Raw genomic sequence first — 13,789 nt, forward strand, 5'->3', positions numbered from 1 at the left:
GAACGGCGGGGAGATTGTGCCTTCGTACGACAGCACTTGTCACAGCCGTTTGTCAACAGAAACCGCTCAAAGCCAAAACGCTGCTCCGGTCAAGCGGACCGCAAGTGTTAACCCGAGTTTTCAGCACAGTCTTTCAAACGAGGAATTCCGACGCTTTTACAGGGAAGCCCGAGTTCAGGGGGATCAGCTGGGCCGGAACCCCCAGCCCCCCAGGCCGCCCAAGCTCGGGGGGAGCCCGCCCTCGCCCTGCGCCTTGCCCCTCTTCTCGCCCTTCTCCTGGGCAGGACCCGGGGAACCTTGCGGGCGGACCCCGGGCTCCGGGCCGCTCTAGGGGCTGCTCTTACCGGAACCGGGGCTCCCCGCGGCGCCCTGCGCCCTCCCCCAGCCCCACCGCCCCCACGGGCGCCTGGGCAGCCCCTGACCGCCGCTCAGGGCAGCGCGGGTGCCTCCCCCCCCCCCCCCCCGCTCTCCCAACGGGCACAACGCTCCCCTCTCTCCGGTAACACCGGCACTGCCCCGCCCCTCCGAAAGCCCCGCCCCTTTCGCGCGCCAGCCCGCTCCCCTGGCTCCGTCCCCACCACGGCCACGCCCCTTCCAACCTAACTCCCGCCTTCCTTTTAGCCGCCCCCCGGACGTTGGTTCTCCCTCCTTTCGCTTAGCGTTAAACCCCGCCCTTTGCACCTCCCCCCGCCCCGAGGCGGGTTGACCACGCCTCCTACCCTTAGCCCCGCCTCTCCCCGTGCCGTTGGGGGCAGGGCCGTGGTGTGCGCGGGGACGCTGCGCAGTGACGCAGCAGGAGGAGTTGAGGCGGTGCTGCCCGCCCTTCCTCCTCCTCCTCCTCCGCGCCCCGCCGAACGGTGACAGAGCGGCGGAGCCGGCCGCCAGCGCCGCCGCCAGGGTCCCTCAGCCGCCACCAGGCCCGGGGGAGCAGCCGGCGCTGCCGCTGGCCATGGTGGCCCGCCTGCCGCCGGGGGGGCAGGAGCAGGCGCGGCGGCGGCGGCCGCCATTGCGCGCGGGGGCCGCGGGACTATGAAGGATGGAAGCGGACGAGGTGACGATCCGCGAGCAGAACTTCCACAGCCAAGTGCGGGAGTACACGGTAGGCGACGCCGCCCTCGCACCGCCGGGCCACGCGGCCGCCTGCCCTCGCAGCTCCCCGGCTGCGCGATCCGCCTCCCGCCTGCCTCCCCGGCTGTCACCGCGGTGCCCCGGAGGCCGCGCTGCCGCGGGACCCCCCTCCCCAGCCCTCGCCGCCGGGCAGCCGCGGGGTTGTCCCGCTCTTTCCTCGCCTGCCCTTCGCTGTTTTGCCCCTGTCTCCCGCGTGCGGACTGACCTGGGTGGGCTGTCCCGGGTGGGCATGGCTGTGCGTGCCTCTCTCCGTGTGCGAGGGGCGTGAGGGCTGGCCGGTGAGGATCCCACGCTTATCCTGTGGAGGGTTTGCCTCTCCCCGTGCCCTCAGCGGAAAGGGGAAATGCTGTGTGTCCATGCAGGGCGCAGGTGTGGTTCCGAGTGTCCTCCTGTGCCCGCCTGGTGTGTTCCACAGCTCACCCTTCACCCGCAGCCGTGTTGCTGTAGGGTGTGCGTGGGGTTTCCTCTTGTCGCTTGTCGTCCTCCCGCCTTTCCCCTCACCGTTTGCAGCGGGTGTGTGTAACCTTCGGGTTTCCCCGGGCCCCTCGCGTCGTTCCCGGCGCCGCTGCACGCCCCCTGCTCCCCCGGTGCGGCCGTACAGCGCACACGAGCAGTGCCTGCGCTGTCCCGACTTCCTCAGCCTTCTGTGGGCAAGTGCAACACCACGTCTTACGTGCACATGGAGAGAGCTGTGCCGGTTTCCTCTCTGACTGCCTCGTAATTGTTTTCAGGACTATTCAAAGCTGATAGAGGTGTTTCCATGGGGCTTGTCTCTCTTCTGCTTCAGTTCAAGGAAGGAAGTGTATGCTGCACGTAGGAGACATGCAGCGTGGTCTTCTATGCACGTGCAGTCCCAACTCAGCTGAGTAATCGCATTCCCTTTGCAGTTACTGCTGTCTAAGAATGGATTTCTTGAGTTAAAACAGGATTTTGTAATTTAGCTTTAAATATTCTTCAGCTGTATTGGGAGACAGTATTAAATACCATTGTTAACTGATTTATGTAGGCCTATGGCTAGGTTATTTGATAACACAGACTTGCTTGGATCCCTAGTGTATTAATTTCTTTTCTATATTTTATGAATCCGTATGTTAAGACCTTCTTTCTTCTGGTGAAATACTACATTTTGGGGATATTTTTTTCCCAGAAGAGTTCAAAACAAGTCTATATGAAGAGAACTGTTACTTTAGGAGTAACCGTGACCACACTGAAGCTGAAGGAAGGTCTGCATCCATTCAGAACTACAGGAAATACATTAGACAAAGATTACTTTTGCTAACTAAAGGACCTTCTTTTCCTGTGAGTGGATGTAGTGTATGATATGAGAGCTGTGACCAGTGGAGGGGCATGAAAAGAAAAATTATTATTTTTTTTTTTTTTTTACAAAAAGTCTTTAAGCATTATATTAAATCTTCTTTGTGCTATGGAAACACAGGTGTATACACCAATCATGAACCTCTTCTAGAAGGCAGCATCCATCTTTTCCCTAGTGTCCTTCTTCCATTTGGTTTTCTTGTGCTAATTATCTCCTACTTAACTGCAAAGGTACTTGTTCTGATACGCTGTATGTTACATATTGTGCTTTTGTTCCTAACGGGGTGCACAAGTTTGAGTCTGAAGGAATGGCTGTGTGCAGCCTCTGTTACAAATAGTGAACATCTATTAAATTCTTGAAGAACTAGCTCATCCATTCTGCAGCTACTTCTCTAAGGCTTTTTCAGCCCCTCGAGCAATTGGTAACTATTGGTGTAGTCATGTAAGAAATCACGTAAGACATCAACAACTCATATTTTAGAGGTGCAGTGTTGCTTTATTTGGACAGTGGAGGCAGAATATTCTGGCTCTTGAAATGTACTTCGGTCTCTGATATTGGTGACAGGCCGTAAAACCATAGAATGGGTTGGAAGGGACCTTTAAAGGCCATGTAGTCCAACCCCCTGCAGTGAGCAGGGACATCTTTAGCTAGATCAGATTTCTTGGAGCCCCATCTATGTTATTGGTTAATCAGTGGGGATAATAATAACAATTTTGCCTTTTAAATCATGCATTGGTGGTCTTTATCTTTTTATCTTTAATTTATGTTGGAAGACCACAGAGTTTTATGAGCGCATAAACTGCTGCCATCCACAGCTGAGTATGCAGCCTTCCTGTGGCTCTTGCGTAGCTGCAGAGGCATATTGCAAGTATGGTTACACTTGTGGTTAGTTTAAGCATAACAAAATACACAGAGTATGTTGCTTACATGTACCATTACGTGAACATCCCCTCCTACTCATTCCTGCCCTTGCTGGTCCTGGAGTTACATGGTGAATATAACTTAAACTGTGCACATAGACAGTTATTGTGCGGGTAGTGGGTATAATCATCGCCCCTCGGCTGGAGGAGGGAACGTACTCCTCTTTCACACAGGCACAAGACTTTCATTCCTGCTGCAGGTGGGCTGAGGGCAGTGGAGCAGTTAGTAGAAAGATTTGATGTTGGCTGTGTAGTGTTATGGTGAAGTAAACATTTATGTGCTCGTAAGTAGTCAGTCAAATTCATGGAATCTGGTAGTATTGTCTTTGGAGATCTGATTGTGTGGCACAATCTCTACTGGAAGCTAAAGTGATATGTTCATGAGAGAAGAGAAATCACAGCGAGTTGATGTAGTTGAAAACCCATTTTCACTTTTCCTTTACAAATTTTCTTTGTTTTCTTTGAATAGATATGGAATTTCTAGATTGTGCTTTCTGATGCTGTCCTAAGGGCATGCTAAGCTTAACTTCACTGTAATGGTTCATTTCTGTTTCATCTGTTCTCTGAACTGGCAAGCTGTAAAGCTTTCCATAAAGTTGTGTTACCTACTGGCTGGTGGTGCCAGTCTCTTTCTGTAGGTGCCAACTTCTGCTAATTCCCCTTTGAAAAGACAAACGCTTCTGACACATATTTATACATTGAGCAAGGGTAGTAAAAGATTATTTTAAAAAATAAATCCTTCATCTGCTTTTGAGTCTCTGACTTAATGCTTAATTTAACTCAGGCCCATTCACTCTTGCCCTTGTTTGGAGTGTCTGTATGGTACCTGTTTTTTTCAAGAGGGTGCCTGTTTGCAAGAAGGTAATCTGCCTTGTGTTCTGTTCCTTGCTGAGGATGATCTTTTACTAATAGGAGGTTAACTCCCTAGTCTAGTTTTGGCATGGCTCTTCTGAATCTGCTGTGTTGAGGGTTGAAAACACCCAGACTCTTTCAGACTTGTACGAACTTTAAAATTCACATTGAGTAAAGTAAACATGGAGATTGAGAACTGGTGAGCCAGTATAAGAGACATGGCAGAGCCGTGAGTTTGATTTAAGTCAATAAGAGCCTTGACTTCAATAAACCCAGTCTCATGCTCAGTTCTAACTAAAAGGGGCATCTTTCTGAAAAGCAGCTTTAATTGGTTACAAAATACAGAAATGTGTCTGTGTTCTGTGTTTGAGCAGCATTCGACTGAAAGAGTTGTCAAGGCCAGACAATGTTCTGTGCTGGTCTGATACGATCTGTTGCGTTGGTACACTTAATTAGTTTGCCTTTTTTGATCCTTTAGATTCATATACAGTTGGCTGAGATCTTGCACATCCATGGGAGATATTTAAGCTTTTAGGGAACTGCTTTTCACTTGTGCCCTGTTACTATGTCTGTTTATACAAGATAGTGATGAAGTGTTCTGGTTTCCACCAGCATTGTTGTGAACTGTTTATTTCGAACACAGATCAAGTAAGTGCAACAGTTCAGTCTCTTTGTGTTCCCCTGGGTTTACTTTTTAGAATATTATTACACTCCCTTTTTTTGCAGTTTGAGTCTACTACTCTGCGATATTAGTTTGTATTTTTAAAGTTTAGATATACTTGTGGATGTTATTTTTCCTTTTACAAAATAAAATGCAGGATTTTCAGTTTGTAAAAAATATACACATACGTTTGGTTATGAGGTTTCTTTGGCAAAATAAATATGCTGTGCTTGCATTTGTAGTGTGGGGGAAACTGGAAGAAAACAATTTGGTGACCATAGAATTGTTAGTTAGAAACCGTAAGAACAAACATAGTGTATTTGGAAATGTCTTAATGGTATTAAACATGTTGTGAAAAAAAATTAGCCCTGGTAGAATAGGTTCAAATACAAAAGTGCTATTATAACTCTTAATTCTTCATGCAAGTCCAGGCAGATGTTGAAACTGGTGTAATATGTAGTTTTATGATTAATGTCAGATGCTTCCATTTGAAGGGCTAAATGTTTTTAGGGGTGTAGGCTGCAGATGCCAGATATTGGGAGAAACTTAGTTTCTCTACTTCTTAATGCAATTTGCTCTACAAGAAGGCTTTTTTTAGCCATACCATCTTTAAATACTAAGGGGGTTTTGTTGTTGTTGCAGGTGATACGATGGCTATTTAGAATGTGTGTGTAAATCTGAATCTAAAAATAATTTCCAGTAGTTTAGGAAGGTCTTTTTAGGTAGCTGCGTGTCGTGTCTTTCATTTTTGTTTGCGACTTCACGCTAATACTACTGGTTTCTTTTTGTACCTTTTGTCCTCTTCTCCTCTTTTGGGGTAGAGATGTTCAGGATTCTTCTATGTGGACTAGTGCGGTGTGGTTACTGCTGGCATTTGTCCCCGGTCGGGCTGTAAAATGAACTGATTTGAGGACCGTACTCCTGTTGGTAGTGTTCTCTTGTTCCTGACCACTTCTGCTTCCTTGTGTCGTGTTCACAGACCCTTTTTGATGCCAGAAGTGATGATATTCTGATAGTGGACCAGGAAGAAAGTGCTGATTAGAAGCATGGATGAGTTTTAAGAACAAACTTAGTACAAATACTGGAATGTTTTTGTTTGAATGTTTGTGTGAGTTTATCTCTTATTCAATAGAACTAGTGCCTTCCAATTTTTTTTTATCCATACGCTGAAAGCTTGAGGAGTAATTTATATTTTAAATTGTTTCTTGTATCTCAAAAATGACTTTGCTTTGGTTTCTCAGTATTGTTGTTTTTTTTTTTAATGTTTTGGAAAAGATATTTGGATAAGGGAGTGTTTGTGGTACTGACATGAGATATACGGCTGAGAACATTGGTGTACATGTAACGTAATTACATATGTAACATGTTGGCATCATTCTGTCATCTTAAAACTGTGCCTTGTAAACATGGGTGCTGTACTGAACTTTAAGAAGTGATGAATCATCTTCTGGCTGCTGGTCATGAGGCTCGGCACTGGTGGATCCATCTGGAATCAATAGGCATCTCCGAATACTTGGCATGGACAAGTGGATAGAGATGCTTATTCCCAGAACAGGAACAGCTTTTGGAGAGTTCCACTTTTTCTGATTACATAAAATAAGTGTGAAAGGCTGAAGTGTAAAAAAAAAAAAAAAAAAAAAAAAAAAAAATAAAAAATTGCTATTAGTTACAATTCAAAAGAATTCCTTTTGAATACTGGTGTGTTTCTTGGTGGCAGCAGTTTACCAAAAGGGCAACACACTTCATGGAAGGTACAGACCTCTGTTTAAGAAAATTTAGATTAAGGTGTTAGATTTGAGCAAATCTAGTGAGAAGTGAAAGAACTGACAGCAAACAACACCAGCTATTGATGACGAGTGCCAACAAGCATATCCATCTTGGATTTTATTTGAATAGCAGGTCATGTAGTAGAGAGACTGGATAAGGTGTCAGGATGTAACTGGGAGGTTGTAGGGTTGTAACGAACATCTCTATCTTTGCTGTGATGTTGGGATACTGAATGTGATTGAATTTATAAGCACAAGACCCTTGGGAAAGAGATGTTGAGGGGTGGGTGAAGCAGAGAGCGGAGCAGCAGCGGAGATGGTGGTGAGGTCAGAGCAGAGAGAGAATCTGAAGTATGTTGCCAGAGAAGTTATGATAAGAAAGTAAGAGTTCAGTTCTGGTGATGTAGGTGGAAATTTGGGTTAAGGAAGATTATCTAAAGAAAACCTTTCATTCAGTATAAACTTACTGCTTTTATTTGAAGGTCAGGCAAGTGTGTTGGTTTTTTTTTTTGTTAACTGCAGTGCTTTATCTTTTCCTGTCTTGCACCATCCCCTATTTAACTTGCTATTTATCCTCATTTAGGACAGCAGTGATAACTCTTGTTGAGAAAGTCTTAAGTTCTGCAGTACTCTCTGCTCTCTCCATGCCCTCCCCCTTACCTTGAAAACCACTGAAGCTTTCCTGTAAACATGTACTGTCAAATGACTTCTGGTAGCATTAATGTGCAGGAATTTACATAGCTTAAAACACAGGAACAGGAGAGACTTTGAAAGTCATGAGTGTAGTTTATGTTTTTATGCATATAATAATTAACAGCCTTGGGTGTTGCATCACTCTAAAAGGTAAGCATACAGCTAGGTAGAGATGACCTGGAATAAGTTACTGCTGTAACCCCCTTATTAGTCACTCATGTGACAAGTGAAATTGCTTCATACTTTGAGCAGCTTTGATCTGTTGCTCGTTGGGACCCAGTTTAGTCTCATGAAGATGATGACAAAACTCATGTTGACTTTTCATCAGCTTGGTGCTGAATATGTACTGCAGTGTTGCTGAGCTGCTTCCCACACAGAGGTTTCTAGTTTTTTGATTAACTGAGTATCTTAAAAGTTGTTTCTAACAACCATAAACATGGTTCCAAGAAAGAGCCCAGTGCTTTGTACTGGTTTATATTTGATAAACTGTACTTTCTATTTTTAGCATATTTGGTGGGTAGGAAGAATTGATGCTGCTGAGTTTCTGTTGAATTTGACAATAGCAACATATCTAAAATATTTGGCTGAATGTAATGCTGTTATAACTTATGTCCAGTAGAGAGTCTGCGTAATTGGTGAGAATTATGAAAACATACAAGTATTGCACTTTAAATATGTTTATGTTTTGGGAGTGGGGATGAAAAAAATTCTAGGTATTACTTAAAAATTCTACAGTATGTGTGTGTGAGAAGACAAAGGAGCAGACTTTTATGTGTTAGGAGGAGAAAATTCATTAGCTCTGTCTTTTAAGATAGTTATGCATCTTGCCCTGGAAATTAATACTAGCCAAAGAAGCTCTCTTAACACAAATAAATTGTTTACTGAGCTTGTATTAATGAGACTTCTGAGGTAATTTTTTCAGAAAGGATTTTTTAATGGAATGACTCTGAAGTTTTAATGTAACCGATTATTATGGCCTGGCTGTAAAATGTGGAACAAAACATTAATTCTGTGGCAGAATATTACCATGATCTAGGTTGGTGCTATTGGTGTTAATTCTAGAGGGTGTTTTTAAATCTTGCACTAATGCTGAAAAATATTCTTAAATCTGATTTTAATGGCATTGCTGTAGCCCATAGAGGTCAAAGAAAAATAACTTGCCATCAGTTTCTGAGGGGTTTTGAGAGTATTACTGGGTACAGGGTACGGTACCCTGAACAAAGGTATCTTGGGCCTGTTACTAAGGATTGTGGAGGAGTCAACTTTTTTTTCTTCCCCCCCGCCCCTTCACCCAGCAACATAAATGCATTCCTATTAAGTTTATAAAAGGGAGTGTAAAAGCTAACATTCATATACTGATTTGAATTCATTAGTTTGAAGTGGAGCTCTGCTGCTGGTGAAGTTAAAGTGAAGGCAGTTTTCAGTGAATGATGTGGAAGCTAGCTTCTGAAGGGCTGTAGAGGCTGGTTTTTAGCTTCAGCTGAGCAGTATTTCTAGCACACAGAATATGTTTTTGGATGTTTCATACTTTCTCTCAGATCCTGAAATATTTTTCCTAGATGAGCAGGTCTAGGCATCCAGCCTCTGAACCACTTATGATTTCTTCATGACTTAGGAACCAACAAAAAAAAGTGGGTCAACCTCTTAAGCCAGGGAGGAGTCCTGAGAGGAGACCATACTTGTAGGGGAAATCATAGGTGTGGAGGGCTGTGCTGATGAGTAAAATTAGTCATAAGATGTATTTGACATTTTCTCATGAGCTTGAATTTAGTGTGTCATGCTAAGTGTATAAGGCTGGCTGGATTAGAGTGAACTCAATTTAACCATAGAGCGCAGAGTGTTTAAGAATAAATAGTTAATATCTCATTTTGAGAAAAATGAGATGTCCAAAGCAGGTAATATTACGAATGCCAAGGTCAAACTGAAAGCACAGCTAAAAATTTTAGTTTTCTTTATTGTGCATAGTTTTTTATAGGTAACTTAATGTTGACACATCCAAAACAGGTGGAACACCTTGTTTGCTGTTTAGATGTCAATGGAATAATGGAGTTATTAGAAATAGACCAAGCAGAACTGCTTGTCTCCACCTGTATTTTCTTGCTGTTTACTCCTGCTGTCCTTTCTGTGAGTAAACAAAAGTAGTTGCCAAGTGGGACAGTAGGAGGGAGCTCTTTAGTTGCCGTGTGGCATTTTAATGCACATTAAAATACTTTAGCAGCATGAGAGTAGTGAGATGGGTGTACAATGCTCTGTTTAGTTGTTTTCTATTATAGAAATTAAAACCCAGAAGCACAACACTACTACTTTTCTGTAGGTAATCATAGTCAAGCGAAACACTGATAGTTCCATTTTTGACTCTTAAAATGTTCTTAGATGTATTCTACAGGGTGGTGTTACCCAGAGTGACCTCTGCCTTTTCTTTTCTCTGTGCTGTTTTTTTTCTGTTTAGGGAAAAGGACACATTCGGTAAAGTAACAGCAAGAAATGGAAATACTCTTCTTTATGTCTGCAGCTGCTTTTTTGGCATAGGCTTTGCACAGAAAGGCTGGTGGATGTAATAGCAGTAACTTTTTTGTTTTAATCCTGACATAGCCACTTTAAAATAAAGTTAATTCCTTCCTTCCCTTATTCCTTAGTTTTTTTGAGTTTCTTGACTTTTTTTTTTTTATACATAGCATAGTAAAATGCTGTTCACTTCTTGTCTGTTTTGCTCCTCCAAATTTACTCTCCCTATTCTAAACACTAGTATGCTGTCAAGTGGGAGGAAATGATCCCTTGTTCGCTTTGATGCTTTGAGTGAAAGTCTTGAATCTGTGTTTCATGCTTGGAAGTGTGTTCAGTCACGGAACATTGCTAGGATCGGTGACTTTCTTCCACAAAGGAGTTCTGTGGTCGTTCCTTACGGCTAGAAGTCGTTGCTCAGTAAGATGTCCAGCTTGTCCATAGTGGGAGGACGTCCCTAACATAGGATGACATAGTCCTACAGGGGCCTGTGCTTACATTAATACTTTTAAACACATTCATAAATGGCCTGGAGAAGGGTGTAAATGATGATGTGACAAAGTTTCTCATGGTGCTGACTTATTCAGGATAGCACAAACGAAGGCTGACTGGACCCTGGCTTCCTGCTGGGAGGAGGGTCATCTGTGGTGTCAGGCGAGGTTACTTAGGGCTTGGAAACCTCCAGGGGTGGAGATTGTACAACCTTGCTGGGCAGCTGGTTCCACTGCTTGGCTCCCCTCACGGAGGGGATTTCTCCTTGCCTCCAGTCTCATCCTCCCACTGTGCACCACTGTCAAGAGCCCAGCTCTGCCTTCTTGATGACCTTCTCATAGGTACTGGCAAGCTGCTATCAGGTCCTCCTGAAGCCTTGTTGTCCTCAGGCTGAACAAGCTGAGGTCCTTCAGCCTGTCTGCACCAGGCAAGTGTTCCAGCCTCCTGACCGTCTTGGTGTTCTTCCTTGCTGCAGTTACCGATGTCTTTCCTATATTGGAGTCTCAGAACTGCACGCAGCAACTACATGTGACCTGATGAATGCGGACTAGAGAGTGTTAATTACTTCCCATGATTATTGGCTTTGCTTCTGGTTGTGTAGACCAGGATGCTCTTTGGAGTGTTCGCTACCAGGGCATACTGATTGTCAGGTATTGAACAATTATTGGACAACGCAGCTGTATGCTTTTTTCCTAGTGTAAACTACAGCTATATTTCCTGCACAACAATTGGGAAGAATGTTGTACTGTATAAATAGAAGCTGTTGCGTTTTTTGTGTACAGAAAGATCAGCTTTTAAATCAGCTTTTAATGCGTGCGCACACACACACATATATGTGAATTAAATTGTGAAAGGTGGTTGTATCTTGTGCATAAGGGGGGAAAAAAAGGGAATCGTGCATTTTGAGCGTGTTCTTTCTTAGCATGAAAGTGTAGCTCTGGCACTTGCAAGAGAAGATGATGCTTTACCAATCTGAGGCATGAATTTCAGTGCCAAAGTTTTAAAGAACATCCACATGGACAAATTAGTGTCAGCTGATCTTTAGTAACTGTCAGTGGGATAAGTACAATGTAATTTGAGTTAGTTCAGACCTTTGTTGCTTGTGTTAGTGCCAGCCCCTTAGACGTGCATAGTTAGAGACTGAAATGCATGCAGTTTATCTCCAGCTGAGAGCTATCTGGGACAGGTCCAAAAGTATGACTTGGGTCATACTTGGATGACTTTGGATGACGCATCCAAAAGTATCACTCTGGAAGAGCTGGTTACAAGATGCGTACGAATGTAGTGCAGCGCATCTCCAGAAGCAGCCTGTCTTGCCGTGTCTGATGTGTAATCTAAGCAGGAGGATAAAGCACTTCCTTTCCTAAACAACTATTAAGAACTCTGGGGGAACACAGGTTTCTTTTGCTTGTCCTACCAGAGGTTGTGTTTAGTTCATGCAAAGAGAAAATTCATTATCTCTGTCTTCTGAGATAGTTACGCATCTTGCCCTGGAAATTAATACTAGCCAAAGAAGCTCTCGTAACACAAATAAATTGTTTACTGAGCTTGTATTAATGAGACTTTTGAGGTAATTTTTTCAGAAAGGAATTTTTAATGGAATGAATTATATGCCCGATGTTTGAAGATTCCTTAATGTGCCACCTGTTAAAAGGGAGCCCCTAGATGTAGCCTAGAATCCATGTGTTTTGTTTGCGGTTACCGAGTGGTGTGGAGGGGGGAACACAAAAACCATTAAAAATTAAGAATTGCTTTGCTTGACTGTTTGGCTATAACAATATAAAATTCTCAGACTCCTCTTAATTTCCTTTTATGTTTTGATGTAGCTGGTCAAACATTGACTGAGTGTATTTCCCTTATAATGTACCATAGTTGGGTTTAAAGTAGCTTCCCAGGAGCAGTCTAACTATGGCAACAGATCCACCTACTTTACCCCCTAAAGTTGGAATGAATTTAAGGAAATAAATTTTAAGATTGGAAGTTGTTATTTTTTGTTTTGTGTGTTTTGTGTTTGGTTTTTTTTTTCTAGTTGACACTGTTGGGGAATGTCAGAAATCCTTATCACAGTTGTGTACATTCTCTGCACAGTATCTTCACTGTCTCCTGAAGTCAAACCTGGAAGAGCTTAATTTGAGCTCCAGTGAAACACTTCTTGCAGAGAACATGGGGTTATGAGGGATATAGCTTGTCCTAGATTTGCTGCATTTGCAGCATCCTTCACTTCTGTTAGCTCTGGCTATAGAGATGGGTGGTGGCATAGAACACTGCTTTTTGACTGCAGACATAGCTTGCAATATGATTTTGGTTTAACGTTGTGTTTCCATATTGGCTCCAGTACTGTCACATATAATAGTTTTCTGAAGAAAAGATTAAATTTAAAGAATATAGGCTTTTCTTTCACTGAAGATATCAGTATAGCTTTATGTATGGTGTTCTTTTCTGATTAGTGCCCTATTTCAGTATGACTACCTATGCTTTTTAGTAGTTGATGAGAAGTGAAAGTTGACAGATGATTTAGGGTACGATAAACGTATGTGTATGTGAATTTGCCCTTGTCTAAGTGCTTTTGAGGAAGTCAAATTGGGAGTTGTGTCTTCAGAAAATACAGTTCTTAACATGATGAGTGTTTCTTTTGTATATGCCAAGGGCTATATCCAGGAAATGCATTGAAAGGTGTTTCTTAAAGTAGGGTCAGTGTGCCTTGTGTAGAACTGTAAAGTGAATAAGAAACTGGCTGAAGGGTACATGACAATAGGTGTTGTGTTTGGGGAAAAACTACTACTATTCAGTGTCCTCAGGGATGAATATTAAGAGCAATTGTGCTCAACTTAGATGAAAATGAAAACCTTCTGTTGTTAGCACAAATCCAGTTCTTTAGGAGATGTAGTCAATACAAAGGAAACATGGTGCAGAAAGGACTTGATTACTCCAGAATAATAGGTGTAGTATGAAATTAAGGTGTGGTTTTTTAAAAGAAAAAAAAAGACATGATGAACTTGAACTATAAAAACAAGTTTCTACTGTAACTTGAGAGCTGCTCTGCTGGCAGCAATTGGGGAGGACAGTGTGGCTGGATTTAGCGATCGGAGGATGATGCTAAGTTACTGGTGTGATTCTCGGGTGAACATGTTGAAGCATTTTCATTACAGAAAGAAAGGCTTAGTGCTGTTATGTCTAGCCATAAGACTTTACCTGGAGTACTGCATACAAGCCTAGTTGTTCATAATTGAGAAACATGAACTGAAGCTGGAACAAGTACAAACAAGGGCTGTTACTTTTTTGCAGTACAAAAATATCCTGAAACAAAGAGCAGTACGAGGAGTAAGAACCCAGGATTGCAGCATGACAGGACAGTGGAGTCTATTCTTCGGCTATCATGGGCAACACATTCCTTTTCCTCAACTAGGTTCCACTCTAAAAATAGTTAGGATGCTGGCTTTTGCCAGTCGCTTCAGAATGC

General features: G+C 43.3%; 1 protein-coding gene across 1 annotated transcript in view; it reads left to right on the plus strand.

The window, feature by feature from the left end:
- The first annotated feature begins 1,020 nt into the window (after positions 1 to 1,020).
- LMBR1 (limb development membrane protein 1) overlaps positions 1,021 to 13,789 on the plus strand; it is a 69,483-nt gene continuing 56,714 nt past the window's right edge. Inside the window, exon 1 of the mRNA XM_086467502.1 lies at positions 1,021 to 1,099. Within this exon, the coding sequence (XP_086323628.1) occupies positions 1,037 to 1,099 (63 nt within the window). The 5' untranslated portion in view covers positions 1,021 to 1,036. The remainder of the gene's footprint in view (positions 1,100 to 13,789) is intronic.

Source organism: Leptosomus discolor, chromosome 6 (genome assembly GCF_034619465.1).
Source record: "Leptosomus discolor isolate bLepDis1 chromosome 6, bLepDis1.hap2, whole genome shotgun sequence".
Lineage (NCBI taxonomy): Eukaryota > Metazoa > Chordata > Aves > Leptosomiformes > Leptosomidae > Leptosomus > Leptosomus discolor.